Here is an 18,253-nt window from a genome sequence, read left to right as displayed (position 1 = left end):
GAAAATAGATACACTCTATGGCCAACTCTCTGAAATAAATCTGTTCAAGAAATTTATATGAAACCATGTAAATGATGATGTAAATAAACCACTCCTGTGCTATTATTTAAAAGTGGAAAACAACAATATCTAGGGCTGACAGAAAAAAAAGAAAAGAAAAGGAACTTAATCAGGTAATGTCTGACTGCGAGTTCATTAAACAAAACTGTCTAACATGTTTAGTAGGAAATGAAGTACTACTCAAAAATGTTTATAATATTATAATTACAAATTTATAATAAAATTATAATTTCGACAATTCTCCCAATAGCTACTGTCACATTCTTAGATACTTATATTAATATTACTTACAGTAATATTAATACTTATATTTATATTATTACTTATAGTATATTATTAAAATAGCTAAGTCTGTGTACTTTCATGATGAAAGGCAAAATTCTATACATGACAAATCACACAGTAGTTGTAATTACAAAGTATGATGACTGTTAACAAATATATCAGAATTCACACACTGAAATTACTTAACAGTTGTCACCTAGAAAGGGCCAGACTCTCAGGTGTTCAGAAAACTTTGTATATTTCCTTTGGAATTACCTTTAAAATCAGTTTCAATTTTAGTGTGTAAAATTTTTAAAATTTAATTTGCATAAATACATCCTATAGACAAAGTCACACCTTTGTGCCCTCAAAAAGTCTGCTACCTATTTGTGGGAACCAAAATAAATATGACATACTGCAGAAGCTAATTTGCATAAAAGGTAAGACGGTCAGCCTACTTGAAAAGGAGCTAATAAAAATGTGCAGGTTGTACAGAATTCCAATTTTGGCAGGTTTAGTCACTGCAGTGGATCAAATGTCTCCCCCAAGAATTCCTGTGTTAGAAACTTTTAATCTCCATTGTAACAGTGTTAAGAAGGTGGGAATTCCTATTATGGTAACTGAAAGGTATGGCCTTTAAGAGGTGATTAGATTGTAAAGACTGTACCCTTGTGAATGGATTAATCCATTGATGGTTTACTGGGTGGTCACGGGCATGGTTATGATGGCTTTATAAGCGAGTGAGAAGCTTAGCTCACTCTTGCTCAGCACACTCTCCATATAACAGACACCCTGTGTTGTTGTGGAAAGTCACCACCAAGAAAAAAGCCCTCACCAGATGTGTTCCCTGGATTTTGGACTTCCCAGCCTCTGAACTGTAAGAAATAAATTTTATTTCCTTAAAAATTATCCAGTTTCAGGTATTGTTATAAGCAACATAAATGGACTAATACAGTCACTATTTTCTAAGGAGATATATATATATACAAAATAACAAAAAGAAGGATCAAAAGAAATACAGCACTTTTTTTAAAAAAGTGAAGCTAACAATTTCAGGGAAAGACATGAACACATGGTTAATATAATTAAATAGCTACTGGACCATCAAGCCATATTACACTCAACTCACTAATCTTTCAAGCCCAAACCTGGCATTCAAATTGTGTACAAATGGACACCTTGATGCTTCTCGTTTGAATCACAGCCTACAAATGCAGTGTTTTAATCAATAGATATTTATAAACATTTCTTAGAGGATAAGTAAAAAAACAAATTTAATTTTTATTATTTACCTTCAAAATATAAAAGAAATGCTTATTCATTAGCTACGCTAGAATTATGTAAATTTTCAAGTAAACTTTCGAGTGTTCTGAGATTTGACTTCTTACCTTGAAACATCCATGTAGGACAGATAATTCGGAACTGGGTAAACATCAAGTTGAACAAGTTCTAGCAGGGAAAAAAATACAAAAACACTACTATTCAAGTGACACAGAGACTCTTTTTGTATGTAGAATATCGTTACTGTGCTTTATTCTCTATTGTTTGTTTAGTTTAGGAAGTACAATACATCCATTTGTTCAACTTTGAAGCCACAGAAAAGTAAAAAGAACTTCTAACTTAATCACAAGATCTTATTCAGAGATTGAAATAAATCACTCTTTCTACTTTCCTACCTCTGTCCTATCCATGTACCCTCATTCTCCTCTTGTTATGCATGCTAAATTATATCTGGAAGATTAACCAAACAAATACATCTTTTTAACTGTCAGGGTTCCTTCCATAAAACCAAATGCATCTTGTCTTTTGCCATCATCACTCTACTGAAACAGCATTCTGGAGGGTCTAAAATCACTAGTCAAATCTACTCAAATCTGAAAACTCTTCCCCTAAACTTTATGAAATGTGACACCACTGTTCATCAAAAAAGCTCTATCTGATTGCCCACTCTGGGCCCAGCTATGGGGTAGATTTTAAGTCAACTTTTGGTATCAGCTCTCTCTTCTCTTCTAGTTATCTTACTTCCATGGTTTCAGGTACCATGTTTGAGCAGATGAGTCTCAAATTAATATCTGTAGTCCTAACTAGAAAGAAGTTCCCTTTAGTTCACATGAAGCCCATGACAATAACCTGGGTTAGCTGAGTGGTGGATCACCTCACTCTTCTCCCATAACTGTACCCTGTACGCTTCTCCCATAAACACTCCCTGTACACTACTTTCACATTAACAGTCTTAAAGCATCACTTCTATCACGTCTCCTCCACTTAAGAATCTCCACTGGTTCCCTGTAGCTTACTGTACTAAGTTCAATGTTTCCCTACTTGACTCCAAGCCATTCACTCCTTAGTTACTTCTTTGAGTTCAGAATCTATAAGTTCAGAGTTCCCTTTCTTCTCCCAACTGCCAAACAAGCCACACTCACATTCTTTCCCTGCCACGTCATTGCCCTTTGCTAGGCAAATCCTATAACCCTTCAGTACTCAGTCAAACTGACTATACTAGGACCTGTCCCTATTTGAGGTTTGGCTCATTTCTCCCTTACCCTTCAGAACTCATGAGCTATATACCATGCATAAAACAAGTACCTGATAAACATTTGTTCAACTTGGCAGTAGTAAATACTTGTTTTCATTATTTGCTGATTATAGGAGATTTAGATCTTCACTTCAGCAAACATGTACCCATATGACCTTTTCTTTTTCGGACCTGTCATGAATTTCAAATTCTCAGAACAAAATTATATTAAATTCCTGTGAGTATACAATTCAGGTTTACCTTAATGTAAGTTCCTATGTTAGTGGAACATGAAACTGGAGATCCTGAATGAAGTCTTCCTTTCACGCTCCAATATTAAATCAAGTTCCAGATTTACTATCTTAGCAAGGTAATCCCGAAAACAGATCTCCCCCTCCCTCTAAACAGAATAACCAAATAGAAAGTGGGAGTAACCTATCTAAATATCACAATATGCAAAAAAAAAGCAATAAAATCTTCCTTTTGATTCCTTTAAATACCAAGCTAGCATTCTTCTTTTATGACTTTTAGCAAAATTTGACACTTATTTTACAAACTAAATGAGGGGAGAAAAAATAAAGAGGCAGAGATAATGGCGCTGTGTAAATTCTTTGAACCAAAAGAGAAACTCTGATGTGGTCTATGTTACATACCATTAGAAGAAGCGTAGAGTGCTTTTAGGAAATAGCCACAGATGTTTAATGTCACCAATTGATTCCTTTCACAGTGTAAAACTTCAATATTGTTGAAAATCATAACATCGAGATCACCAAGTTTATTGTCTCGTAGGTCAAGCTGAGTGACATGCTGCAGAAAGTCCTCTTCATCTGCTATTAGCTTCCGAATCATGTTCAATCTTGAGAGGAAAGAGACAAAGACTACAATTAACTGCAATATTATAAATCAATGACCACACCCTAATATGGTAGGGTAAGGAGAAAGGACTTAAGTCTCACTGCATTATAGCTGTCCATGATTTCTTTAATCTCATCTGGCCTTGCTTAACTGGCCAGATTCTCTGGCTATTTTTAGCTACAATTCCACAAGGTCTCAACCATCACTGTATATTTTGAAACACAAGTTAGACCACTAAAGCTTGGAGAGGCACAAGCATACTGACTACTTTAATTCATTTCAAAAGGAAAAAAAATCCACTTTAGCATTTCTTGCCAAAGAATCAGGTTGTGAAACTGTTATCATACTAGAAAAAACATAAGAAACAAAATCAAGAACAACCCATTAAGCACATTACAACTGCATAGGGAAGGAGAGGGGATGAGTGAGCAGGTAGATGAGCAGTCATCTCATCCAGAAAAACAATAACAAATGGAGTCGCATAATGAATGGGAGCTCCAGAGATGGGATTCTAAGGGATTCTAAGTACACAGATTCTCAACTGTGCAGGACCAGGACTGACTATCAAAGCTATCTCTATCTATAAAATATTACTTGAAAAAGCAAAGTGCAGAAAATACTGAAATTTGGCATTTAGGGCTCAGTGAGAAATCAGAGAGTGAAGGACAACAATGGAAATCAACTACTCTAGGATGGAGCAAGGCACAGTGGAAAACTGGCAGAATCTCTAGCCATGAGAAGTGGTTAGTGAACCGACTGAAGTTGCTGTGGATGAGCAGCCAGAAGGTAACTAAGTAGGAACCAATATAACAAAGATTTATATAGCTTCAAAGGGAAGAAAAATAGACGAAAATCTCAATTCCCAGTTTGCAAGACTATGCCTAACTCCTTTAAAACAACACAACAACAACAAAAACCCTCTATTTTTCATTACAATGCTAACAAAGGGCTGAGGTCATGTAGTTGATTAGAAAAGCATTAATTATAAGGCTGGAGATCAGAAAAAACCCAAATGTTCCCCACAGTGAATTTCTGCCCTTTCAAAAAGTAAAATAAAATGACTGAATTATTAAGAGCAATCATAAAGCCTTTGAAACACACGGAAGAGTGACAGAAAAAGACAGGATTCATCAACATGCAAGCACAGCAGATGGCCTCTTCAAATGCCCCTAAGAGGATGTGTTGTTAGTTCCTTCTCTTTCTTTATTCCAGGTTGTAAGATTTAAAAACTGGCCTCTACCCGGCAATTTGCCATTTCCAAATGTTCACTAGGTATCTTACTAGAATGTGTATGCAGAATGAAAAAAACAAATCTTAAGGCTGGCCAGTTAGCTGAGTAGGTTAGGGCATGGTGCTGATAACACCAAGATCCACGGTTCAATCCCTGTTACTGGCCAGCTGCCAAAAAAATGACAATGACAACAACAAAAAATCTAACCCTTAGATATAACAGACTATAGAAATCTTTTAAAATGTTCCATGTTCTCCCTGATCTACACTTTAAAAAACCTTCATAATGGCATTATCATCTTCATTTGAAATAGCCAAGCACACAAATTCATTGTATTAATACTAAAATAACAAAAGTATTGGTTTAATGAAGAAACGAAAGAAAATCTATAACAAAAGGAAGGTTAACATTTAGCTTAAATTGCCAACTCTTACCATGATTCAAACATCAAGTATATCTATTGAGGATATTGTAACTGACAGATAAAATTGTATGTATTTACCATGTACAACATGTTTTGAAGTATACATACATTGTGGGACGGTTGAATCTAGCTAATTAACATATGCATTACCTCACATAATGTGGCGAGAACACTTTACATCCACACTCTTAGCATTTTTCAAGAACACAGTACATTGTTAACTATAGTCACTATGTTGAACTAGGCTGAACTTTTTAAAGTGGTTAAAACTCTCTTCCAATAACCCCCTCAGCTAATACAGTCATTGTATTTATCTCGTAAGTATTCACTGAGCAGTTCTTATGTGTAGAAGGGCACTGTGAAGGAGCATTATGTTCTAGCCCCAGCTTGCTATTCAACACTTTGCATATACGACCTTGAGCAAGTCACCTAACATCTCTGAGTCTAATTCTAATCTATGAAGTGAGGGCAACACCTTCCTTGTTCTACAAAGCAGTTGCAAAGATCAAATAAATAGTAAGTGTGCTGATACTTTGTAAACTGTGAAGGGCTATGTTAATGATGATGACAGCAAAGACCTAAGGCTTTGCAGTGATTGGAGATGAATAAAACAAGGTGTCTATCAACAGATGTCATTATTTAGTGAGGAGAGTCAGATATGTTTTGAAATATAAAATGTAAGGACCACGAGTACGTGATAAGTGCCATAAATGACGCATAAAATATAAAGAACAGTGACAAAAGATGCTGTGGAAAAAAAAACATCTCATCAGAATCCCAAGGGTAGGCAGAATTTAACAGACGTATATGGGAGAAGAAAAGCAGTCTATGAGGAAGCAGCAGAAGAGAAGACCACCACGGTGTCGGTTTCATGCCTGAGAGCAGGGATTCCTCAGGAGTGCAGGGTAAGCAAAAGTAGAGAAAATACAGCTAGACAGGTGGGTTAACCAATTAGTATTTACCAAGGACTGTACCTAGTAAGTACTAACACTGGGGGATCATGGATAAATAAAGGCAGTGCTTAAATTATTTCTGGTGAAGGACCTATTTTCTAAACTTCTAATTCATCACAATCGGGTGGACAGTCCTACTGTGCATGACCAATAACACAGCTCACACCACACGTGACTCCCTGCACAAGTTTAACAACACCTAAGTTAGTTGATTCCCTGCACAAACAGATGAGTCTACTCTAAAGCACTTGGATATTGTGGCAATGTCAAATCACTATATGTTTCTGAAATATTAGTCTGAATTTCTGTACCTATCTCATTGTGGAAAAGTAGCAAATAGTTGGCTTGCCAGCACAGGTTGAAGGACCACACCTGAGCAGCTCTGAGATAAAGCCTCATCCTCAAGGGACTCAAATGCTAGTGGTTTGAAACCAGGTATGAGAGCTTGAACATCCTGAACTAGAGAACTGAAGAAGGCTCTGAGCAAGACTATGCTTACTTGAGAGACTGCACAATCAAAGCAAATGGCTCAGCTAGGAGACAACAGTAGCAGGGAGAAGGAAAAGGGATGGTCGAAAGAGAGAAACTAATGTGAAAGATGAAGGGACAGAATCTGGTGGTAGAACAGAAACAGAACCAAGAGTAGTATGTCTGGATAACCAGCAGAAACAGGAATCCAGGGAAAGAACTGGTTGAGTAAAGAAACTGGGACTGTTTCACATGTACTTGGTTAAATGAGTCAACAGGGGAAACAAAGGATAAACTACCCAACAGTCGGCTGAAGTACAATTAGTCCCAAGAAAAGAAAGAAGGGTTAGAGAAAGATTGGGGAATGATTAACATTGAGTCGAAAGGAGAAAGATGAAGCCCAAGAGTACCTGCAAGCACCAGGGCAGAAAACATGGATAGAAAGAGGAACGACTGAGGAGAGATGTGAGTAACAGCCACAATGGGGACAGAGGGGAGAGGAGGAGGAGGAATTATTAATGATGCCACAGAAGAAATATTATCAAACTCAAAGGATGTCAATGTAAGGAAAAGAATAAAATTAAAAGAAAAATGATCACATAAGCTGATGCAACATTTTCATGTGAAAGAATGAAAAACAAAAAAATTAGCCCTTTACTTACAGAAACTAAGTGAAACTCCCCTTAAATTACTCTACTAGCCTCCATTTAAATTACTAAGGCAGAACTATAAGCAAATCTGATCAGATTTTTCTCTCCTCAGTGTGGAGGTCTAGAGGAAGCAGTTTTCTACTCATAGTCATTCAACATTTACAGAGTGTCCATTATCTAGACTGGTACTTAAATATCTCGTAGCTGATGTCATCTAGAAAGATTCAAGTTACAACTAGAAATCTGAAGAATCTATAAAGCTCTTACTTAGAAGTATTACTTCTAGAGAAGATTGATCTAATTTGTAAGCTAATTCAGATCAAGAAAAATGATGTCTTCTTATGTATACAAGTTAACTCAGAAAGCATCTCATTATCCTTGGCTCTACCAAAGTTAAGCCCCTGGATGGCTAAATGAAAAAAGGCCTCAATTCTGGAATATGAGGGTTTTTTAAATCCAAGCGACAGAGAGGCAAATAATATTAAAAATCTGGAAAGAAAGCAAGACAAAGTGTTAAATTCCCTATCCTGTCACATTCTCAAAAGTTCTTGAAGTCAGATAAATTATAACTATCTCTACTCTCCAAATTAAGAATTCTAGATCTCCAAGTTGCCCTTCTCCAGATGGGACAGACCTGATTCCTTTAGTCTGAGGAAAGGTGAAGCCAACCAACTCTTGGTGAGACTGGAATGTATGTGTTTGCCGAGCCAAACCACATGAATGGAGAAGAAAGGAGCAAATGATGATGCTGCTGTATACTGATGAAACTGGACAAGCCTGAGTAAGGGTCCAGGGTTACCAACAGAGAGCAAAGTGGGTAGTGAAGCAAGGACAGATCCACTTTGAACAAGAGAAGTGTGAGGATGCCAAGAACAGCTGAGAAGGTTTCATGAGTGGAGAGGAGGCCTCAATCAGGTAAGAATAACAAAACATAAATTGCCTAGCACTCCTAGCAAGTGTTAACTCAATTCTCTCTACCACTCTGTGAATTAGGTTCTGTTATTAAAGATAACTTAAAAATGAGAACACAGAGGCACAGAGATTATCAAATATCTTGCCCAAGATTTAACATGGCTAGTATGTGATTATCAACCTCTGCCTAAAGAGGGAATTAGTTTGGTTAAAAAGTACCAAACTGGGGCCTAACCCTATATGTTGCTTTGTAGTAACTCAAGCCCATGACAGGGCTCTGGCTTTTCCTTTAAAAAAAAAAAAAAAAGAAAGAGAAGAAATTTAGAAAAGCTTCCTCCTTGTGTATTGGTTCTCTGTGCATTAGAAACTAAAACTGAATCCCACTAAGGGATGATTACTGAGCATCTACCATGTTGCAAGGATTGTGGTTTCCAACTGGAGTTTAGTGTGATCAGGATTCAAAATATAGGTTCCCTGGTTTTGCAAGAAGAGTGTAAGTTCTAGCCAAAATTTGGCCAGATAAGAGATTATAAGTTTTATATTTTTGTAAAAAATGGCAAATTAAGGACAGTCACTTGGATGGAGAGAGAGGAAATTAAATAAGTTAAGCAAATAAGCCTAACAATGGATACATTATATTAAGGAAGCCAATGAAGGAAAAAAAAAATTGAGATGCTCAATGATGTCAAGTGACTCAGTAAGCCATGGAAAAGAAGGACAAGGAAGAAAAATATCCACTTTGCTCTCAATGATATAATTTTCATTCACTCTAAATGCTTTCTGACTCAATGGCCCTATCTACTCATGCAAATTAAAACTGAGTTCAAATTTGCAAAACAAAGTAAGACCTTCAAGGCACTCATCAATGAGAATTTTTTTAAATAAGTTTCAAGTAACAGCAAACCCTACTATCAATCATTATTTTTCCCTCTGGGTAGAAATAGAAAAATGGGCCCTAGTTTAACTAACCAGCTGTTTGCCTTGGCTAATCTCACCAAAAGAGCTACAACCTACTCTCCATATATAAGCCAACCATTCAAATGAGATATATTTCCCAAAAATGGTTACCTTAGATCCACATGTTTAACGTGAGGCATTCTTCTTAAAGCCTGTAGCCTAAGGGTCTCCATACAGTTTCCAGACATACAAAGTTTATCCACAGCAGTCAATTTTTCCAATACCTCTGGAATGTCAGTGAACTCATTGAAAGAAAGACCGAGATAACTAAGCTGATGCATGTTCTCCAACTCAGCAGGAAGGGACTGGAGAAAGTTTCCATCCAACAAAAATGTCTGCAAACTGTTAAAGAAAACATAAGATTTATAAAGAGAATATACAAATTTTATATCTTTATAATCAACATACAAGTGCCATAAGTATAGACAGTATTACTAGAAAATGTACTACTCCTTGCAAAATGCGTAAGGGTAGGCCCTGAGACAATAGCGGACCAGAGAGGAGAGATCAGAGATAAGCATCTTAGTCTTTTATTGAAAGCAAAAATTGTGACCAATTTTCCCAACTTCGGTAGGCACAAATGGGAACAAAGTGAGCTAACTGCAGTGTGACCAGCCCCAATACCTGTCTTTCCTGATTACCTTCTAAAATTAATTTCTAAGTCTTAGAATTCAACATAACTCAGAAAATGAGAAAGTAACCTACCTCCTCCCCCATGTTGAGACTCATTCCATAGGGATCTTCAGTTCTAAACAAGGATATTTTAATTTTTCACATGATGCTCAAGAGTATAAACTCTAACAAATGAACTCTACACAGACCACACAGTGCCTGATCTCTTGATTTGGGGCCAAGATTTACAGGACCAACATAAGGAGTTAACTAATCTCATGAGCTACAACCCTGATGCAGCTTCCCTGGGGTTTCAGATGGATACCCCCACAATGGGGTTTAAAGTACGCACTTGTGCATAGCCCCAATGGTGGCTGGGACTGTTCGCAGGGCATTGCAGGACACATTCAGCTCAGCCAGAGTTGGAATACTGCAGACTGCTAATGGAAAGTCCCCTAAATGATTATTGGAAAGGTTAAGACTCTTCAGCTTGGTGAACCTATTACAATAAAACAAAAGGAAAGAAGAGACAAATGTCACAGATGCATAACATTGCATAACTTTCACATTGCCTTAGAGATAATCTAGCCAACTCCTAAATTCAGCTGAGGAGATGGAGTAAGCCGTCAGAGGTTAAAAGAGCAGCAGAGTAGGAATGCAAATCTTCTGATTCTAACTAACGCCAGTGTTTTACCTAAAATGTAAACATTATATTTAAAAACAAACTGGTCACTCTGAAATAAGGTTGAATATTTGAGGAGGTGAGTTCTGCTGGACTAAGGTTTTATGGTGTTTCAGTTAGCCAAGATCACAGGTTCAGATCCCCGAAACTGCCAGCCACTAAAAATAAATAAATAAATACATTTAAATCTATGCTTCCAGGACATTATTAAGTATATTTGACAAGCTAGGGAAAGAGAACATATTTTATTTAAAGTTTGTCAGCTTGATTATAACTTAAATATTCAGATATGTTGTGTGTGTGTCTCCATTTACACTCTTACCCTAGACCTATAAATTTTAAGAGCTTATTCTGATTTACAAGCATCCTCAATTTTTTGCTTCTTCTCACCACACTCCCCACCCCGCCCCCTCGCATTCCTCCCAGCACAGCCAGTCCCCAAAACTCTTACTGAAGAAGAACACAGTGTTCAGCAGAGATTTGTTTACACCAAATAAAGCATAGACTGTTTCTGAGAACCCAAGTTCTTGATCAGAACACATCAACCAACGTTAGAACTCATCTGTTTTGGAAACTCTAACCCTCACCCTTCTTGGAGTTATACGTTTTCTTTACAGATGTAGAAAGCAATCAGATCACGGGCATATGCAGACTCAAAACCCTTTCAGAGAAAGATGGAAGAAAGGTACACATAGATTCACTTCCTCGGGGACTTAAGTTGGGTGAAGCAGATGCTGTAGGTAACGTTAAGTTATGAGAGACAAGAGATCAACATGGTGAGTGAATGACCTTTCCTCACTTTACCTCCATTTAAAAGGAATGAGGAGGAGAGAGCAAGCTGGCAGCAAACTACTATGGAAGAAAAGACTAGAAATCTCTATGCTTCCATAACAAAATATAAGATTTGTAGCTCTACCATGTTAATAGGTAAGCCAGATAAATCATGAAACGTGCACAGACCCAGATTCTAAAATAAAACTGGCTGGTTTTGAGGGGAAAAAATGCATTTGGTAAAATATTTTAAATAATTGTATTTTAAACTAATATTTCAGTTCTACCATTATATTCACTCAGGCTACAGATATTTTCTCATAGCTGTTCAACATAAGTAGAGGAGAAATAGAGCATCACAGAATTTAAGATCAATAAAAAATATTTTAATGATGATTATAATAACTATGGTGGTCAGTTTAGTAACAACACAGGATGATTCTATTCGATACTTTAGAAGCTAAAAGAACAGGAAACTTGTGGTTTATTTTTTTAAAAACACCTCTTATTATTCAAGTATATACACACACTGTGCCCAGGCTAAAGAAAGTTACTTAAGGTGGTCTGAATGTTAGTTAGTCCTCCCAAAATTCATACATTGAAACTTAATACCCAATGTGACAGTATAAAGAAGGGGCGCCTTTAGGAGGTGATTAGGTCATGAGGGCTCTGCCCCTATGAATGGGATTAGTGGTTGAATGGGAAAAGAGGTTGAAGAGGGCTGCCTTGTTGTTTTCACCACATGAGGACACAGGGAGAAAGTACCATCTTTGAAGCTGAGAGTGGGTCTCACCAGACACCTAACCTGCTGGCACCTTGATCTTGGATTTGCCAGCCTCTAGAACCGTGGACAATAAATTTATGTTGTTTATAAATTACTCAGTCTAAGGTATTTTGTTATAGCAGCCCAAATTAAGACAGTGGACATTATCTTCCTTATTTCTCATAAGTTAACAAAAACCAAAAATAGAAGGAGCATTTGAAGTCTTTTTAATTTCCCAAGCTCATCAATAGAGAAACCAGGCTCAGACACTTTGTGTGACTACTGCATACAACTATTAATCTATTGCCTTTCAACATCACTACTACTCATCTCTCTTCCTCTTCTTTTAGTACATCATATCAAAAAGTTTAACACAAGTAGCTATCTGTCTCTCACAATTATAAGTCACAGGTCAAAGAATGGCCTCAGAGTAGTATATGGAAAGCACTACTTTTTTCACTCTCATGTTCCCCTAACAATGGAGGACAATGAATATATTTTGAACACTATATATATTTACATTCAAACCAATTTAAGTACAGCCCAGCTCTCCTAAACTACCCAACAACCTAAGAAGACTGACTTCACTTTCCAGAGCAAGCAGTGTGCTTTAAGGAAAGAAATATAACTCATGTTCATTTGTTGTACAATAGAATCAGAAGAATTCAAGTTAACATTTATGCACAGCCTAATAAAGAATAATCTTAGTTAATTATTAAAATGAAGTTACATTACATTTAACAAATAGCAATAGGCATTGTGCGAGTTTAGACTCAGATTTGACTTGCTCCAAAGCTCCAAAGCACACTTCCGTTTTTTAATACCAACTATCACAGAAAAGCATAATCAACTAAATAGACCTGATGACAAAAACTATAATTGTAGTGTATTTACTAACAAACCTTGAAGTCCCTTTCAAACTAGGTATCCTATGTTCCATATAACAAAGTACATGATTGTTTGTGAAGAAAAGAGCCTTCAGGTGATAGAAGGTCAAAAGTAGGGACAGGGAAAAAATGATAGAATGGAACTAATAATATCTTTATTCTGTGAAGGTAATGACATTTCTTCCATTTACATCTCCTAATGTATTTACATCATAAAACAAAAGTATAGCAACATGATACTGTACCTAGACACAAAATGTGCTAAACTATCTAGGGATGTGATCTATTAAGGTTCTTTTCTTTCCTTTCTCCAACTGCACAGCCATAACTAATTAACAGCAAAGCAGGAGTAGCACACGCCTTAAAAGCTGCTACTGAAGGAATAGAGCAATCACTAATTTTGTCTCTGTGTTTGTCTAGCTTCCCTTTTAAATCTAGTCAACAGAATACCATGTAAATGTTGTCTACACTTAATTTTAAATGGGTTCTTTCCTCAGTTACTAAATTTTGAGCCATAATCTTCCAAGCTACTTTCTTAAGCAAATTATTTAACTCAACAAAAGGGAACAGTGCTTAGTTTCTTAAAGTAATCAGAAAAGTTAAAATGCACCAAATTCATGCACCCAACTTCCCAACTTTATTAGGTTGATATAAAGATTTTTAAAACAGGCCAACCACAAATCTATAAATTTATTTCATTCCGGCATCCAGAAAACTACTTGGGAGCAAATGCTCCTTAGAAAATGAAGGGGAGTCATTTTTTATTCAAGGACAGAAAATTAAAAAGCTAATGTTCTACAATAGCAAAGTTGAGAGAAATAAACAAATGTTCACTATGCTGCCAATCTTCATATACTTTCCCCTTCTACGCTTGTTTTGTCATGATCATAAGACATACTTAATCTTTCTCCCTTTTTTTTTTTTTTTAGCATTTATTCACTCAATCTATCCCCATTCGAAAATTTATGTACAAAGTTTTTTTTTGAAATCTGAGTTACAGGTAATAACTATGTATATTTGTATATATTTAGGAAATAAAGCCAAATGAATAGCATGATAACTATTTGGAGATATAATATTAATTAGTTTTAGATACATCTAAATCTTTACTAATATTCCTTTCAGGAACTAAGGATATATATGATATACTTGGAAAACTTGACTGTAAATAACAGTCATGAAATTTTCATGTGATGAAAGTAGTTCTATTTTTAAACATATTCCAAATGCGCTTAAAATGACTGTCACAAATGATACCCAGGAAGAGGAAACCATACTTGTTTTACTGAATGAATCTAACACAGAAAAATCAATATTATTTTCTTGAATTATTATTCAGCACAAGTGGGTCAATTAAAAATAGATTCCCTAGGTGAATGGATTTCTGTTTCATAGTAACAGCTGATGTTTAACTTGTTTTTTCCCTGTGGGGAACATGCTAATACACTTTGGAAATTATTAGGCTGCAGTATTAAGTAATGAAGGAGCTGCTTAAAGGCTGGAGTTGTAAGCCTAGCTCTGGGCTTAGTCCCCTGCTTTGCATTAATTATGAAAAGCAGAATCTCTAATAGCCAAAAACAGCTCTACCTTAGTGGAGAGCTGCCAGGCTGTCAGTACTCTATAAGAATCAACATATTTTTGTTTAAGAGAAAGATGGCTTTTATTTATTACCTAAGCAATAAATGGTCATTTTAACAAGTCAAACTTACAGAAGCATATAAAGAAAAAGTTAACAATCTCTCCTACTGCCTTCCAAATCCCATCTTCCTGAGATAATCCCTGTCAATAGTTCAGTATATATCCTTCCAAAGCTTCTCCTCCTTAAAGGAGGATTCTTCAAAAAGTTCGTGGAACAATAGAAAAGATAACAGAAATCTTTCCATGAACTTTTTGAAGTACCCTCATAAAACACAAACCTGCATAAATAGGAGATAACTCTCCTATTTTTTTGGTATGGGATTATACCAATACCAGATACATTTTTTCTACAATTTGTTTTCTCATCTAATACAAACAAATCATCTTAGTATATAAAACCTAACTCAATCTTTTTGACAGCTGCATAACACACATAGTACAAATGTACCATAATTTATTCCATCCCTCCACTAATTGACATTAGGAGTACTCCCAGTTTTTTTGCTGTTACAATTCTGCAAGAAACACCCTGGTCACAGATCTGTTTGTGCATCAGTGATTTTATTTTGCACTACTTATGGGTGCATACTCCCTTATCCATAATTCTGAAATTCAAAAGCCTCCAAAAATTGAAAGATTTTTCAATGACTCATGTGTTGGCAAAAGCTGACCTGAACTGATGTGAATATTCATTTATTCCCTCTAGAAATATGAATGCGTTTATTTATGGCGTGCTGTTCCAAACCCTGTTGGAGGTCTTATGTAATATACAGTATACGCACTGTATTTATATAATCTGGAAATCTCTGAAATCTGAAACACAAATGTCTTCAAAAGTATTAGATAAGGAACTGTGAACCTATATTTCTAAAAGTGTAACTAATGGGCCCAAGAGTTGTGCAACTTAAATTTTAATAGTACTGTAAAATTACAATAATAATAATAATTGCAGAAACTCACACTCCCAATCAGCCATGTAAGAGAGGGTCCCTTTCCCCATGTTACCTTCACTAGCATTTAATGTTAGCATCCTTTCAACTGTTGCTAATCTGATGGACAAAATAATGTTATCAGGTCATTTCAATTTATATTTTTCAGTGATGTTGAGCTTCTCTCCATGAAGGGGGAGGTGGTGTTTGCAAACTTTCTTTGAAACATGTATTTATTATCCTTTGCCCATTTTTGTATTGGGCTGCTCATCTTCCCCTTATCAATCTGTAGGCACTCCTGATTACTATCTGCCATATATTGTTATATGCTGCAAATATTCCCTCCCAGACTGTTTAACTTTTCCCACTCTGTTAATGGTAACTTTTGCCACACACTGATTTTTATTTGCTCAAATTTGGCTATCACTTCCTATGTGATGGTCACATATGGGGGTATATTTGGATCTTAACTCCACCAACATTTATTACAACATGTAATATTAGGTAGAGGTCTACTTATTTTCCTTCTGGTAGCTAATTATGTTAGTAGCATTTATTAAATACACATCATCCTTTTCAATATCCATTTAATTTAAATAAATTTCATACACTAGGGGAAGGGAGAACAAAAAGAGAAAGGTTAGTGCTATTCAAATAAAATAGACAGAGAAAAGATTAGGTAAAAACCAGTTACATTTACTTTTTGTTTCTCTTTTCTTTTTTTCTAAGAGAATTTATAAAAACCAGTTGTATGTTGTTCTTCCTAAGAGCCCACCTTGTGGCTTTGAGCTGGCAAAGTGCTTCAATAAGAACATTAGTTTTACAGAGTAACTTTTCTCTTTGATCTTTAGAAGAACCAATCTTGGGAAGAGTATAAAAGTACTTTTTAAAATGTCTATTGAATATACTTGCCTTTAAGAAACAATAGTTAAGTAAACAAAAGAAAGAGACTATCAGTCAGCAACTTTCTTGATTTATCTTCCATGCAAATTTTGTTTCCTTTAGTGCAACGTTTTATTGGCTTGTGAACTTAGTACTACAGCCATGTTTTAGTATTTTTGCCTCCATCTGGTATGATATAGGGCAACCTGCATCTGCTATATAAAAGTTATGTAAGGAAGCAAAATAATTTGCAAAAGACATGAGGCTCTCTCTCCCAGATGCAGAAAAAATGAAAGACAGACAAACTACCTTTTGCTCCACATTCTTCTTGGATTTGCCAGTGGTTGCACTAGCATGAGAAACATATGACTCACTGGGCCTGCTTCAGAATTGTGGGTAACACCTACCCTTAAGAAGGCATGACTCAACTCCTTTTGGCTCTCACACAGTTCTCCACACCCCCAAACTCTACTGCCCTGTAACTGAACTCTCATTTCTCCTTAGTTTTTTGGTGCAATGCTTTTCCTGCCATCCCTTACGACTTCTGAAATGAATCCACATGAACTCACGTAGGCCCTTCTGTTCCAAGGGCCAAGCAGTCCATCAGCCTCGTTCCCAGTGAGCACCAGCCATCGTCTTCTGCGAGGCTCAGCAGTGCATGAATACTACTGTGGCACGTGACTGCCTTCTCAAAACTTGAGCCAAAATAAACAGAAAACATTCTATCTAAACCCTAATCACCATTTATGACTCTTGTTACAAGCAAGTTAAGCATACTGTCTTCTCATATGACTGGAAAATAAAAATAAACACATGAGTATTTTACTTAGATAAAATTAAAATTTACATATACCAGCCAGTCACCAAAAAAAAAAAAAAAAAAAAAATCTAACCACAAAAGGATTTGATCAAAATTTTCTTTAGATTGCTGCAGATATTAAAAATCAGAATTGGTACATCAAAGCTAAAATTCATACACATAATTTTTCTAAAGTAACAAAGAAACAGAGAACACGCAGTGTTGGCAATAATTACAATGGACATGTTGCTGTAAAGGCAAATTAAAACATTCCCTAAAGAGAAATTTAAGCCAGATTCTAGGCTAGGTTAACCCTGTGGATACAACAGCAAACAGGACAAAACTCCCGCCCACAGGATGGGGGGAGAGGGGTGTGCAAGGGTGGCTCCCATGAATCCAGTAAGTACATTATATAGAAAACCACTCTAATCATAAGACAATTTGGAAAGAGTAGTCACTAGAACTACAGCAACCCTGCACAAACTAAATTCATGAAAACAATGAATCACAAGCAACATAAATTTGTGTTTTTCTGATTCTTTTATAAATTAGCTATATAAATTAAAAGACAAAGTATGTTATCATGTTAAATGTAACCAAATCTCTTACGAGGTTTAACTCAATTTACCATTGACTACATTTTTTCATTTTCTCACCAACAGATTTGCCCATCGTTAGCTAATTTAATCACTTATCCTATTCAAGAGATGTTTAATATTAACCACCACACTAGTAGGACAAATAAAAGTACAAAAGGAAGATTTCTGTAAAATGCAGAAAATGGATCACTATTTCCACTCCTCTTCTCAAAACAAAGGAGAGAAAATCTACACAGTATACTTGGATATAATCCCAGTTAAGTCATACAAGGATATATGAAAATGAAAACCAGATAGCATCTATATCAAGGATATCAGATTACCAAAGAAATGAGAAAGTGTGCATAAGCAAAGCCAGAGAGAATAATTATGTCATGAAAATGTGCTCTGATATAAGTAGCT

The 18,253-nt window shown here is 36.0% G+C and overlaps 1 protein-coding gene across 1 annotated transcript in view; it reads right to left on the bottom strand.

Annotated features, from left to right (window-relative positions):
* PHLPP1 (PH domain and leucine rich repeat protein phosphatase 1) overlaps positions 1 to 18,253 on the bottom strand; it is a 218,585-nt gene that overhangs the window by 52,979 nt on the left and 147,353 nt on the right. Inside the window, exons 5-8 of the mRNA XM_063076825.1 lie at positions 10,254 to 10,400; positions 9,401 to 9,631; positions 3,493 to 3,695; positions 1,713 to 1,773 (exon numbers count right to left, since the gene is read on the bottom strand). Of these exons, the coding sequence (XP_062932895.1) occupies positions 1,713 to 1,773; positions 3,493 to 3,695; positions 9,401 to 9,631; positions 10,254 to 10,400 (642 nt within the window). The remainder of the gene's footprint in view (positions 1 to 1,712; positions 1,774 to 3,492; positions 3,696 to 9,400; positions 9,632 to 10,253; positions 10,401 to 18,253) is intronic.

The sequence above is a fragment of the Cynocephalus volans genome, chromosome 13, assembly GCF_027409185.1.
Source record: "Cynocephalus volans isolate mCynVol1 chromosome 13, mCynVol1.pri, whole genome shotgun sequence".
Classification (NCBI taxonomy): domain Eukaryota; kingdom Metazoa; phylum Chordata; class Mammalia; order Dermoptera; family Cynocephalidae; genus Cynocephalus; species Cynocephalus volans.
The sequence above is the reverse complement of the archived record's forward strand: the minus strand, read 5'-3'. Positions and strand labels throughout refer to the sequence as shown.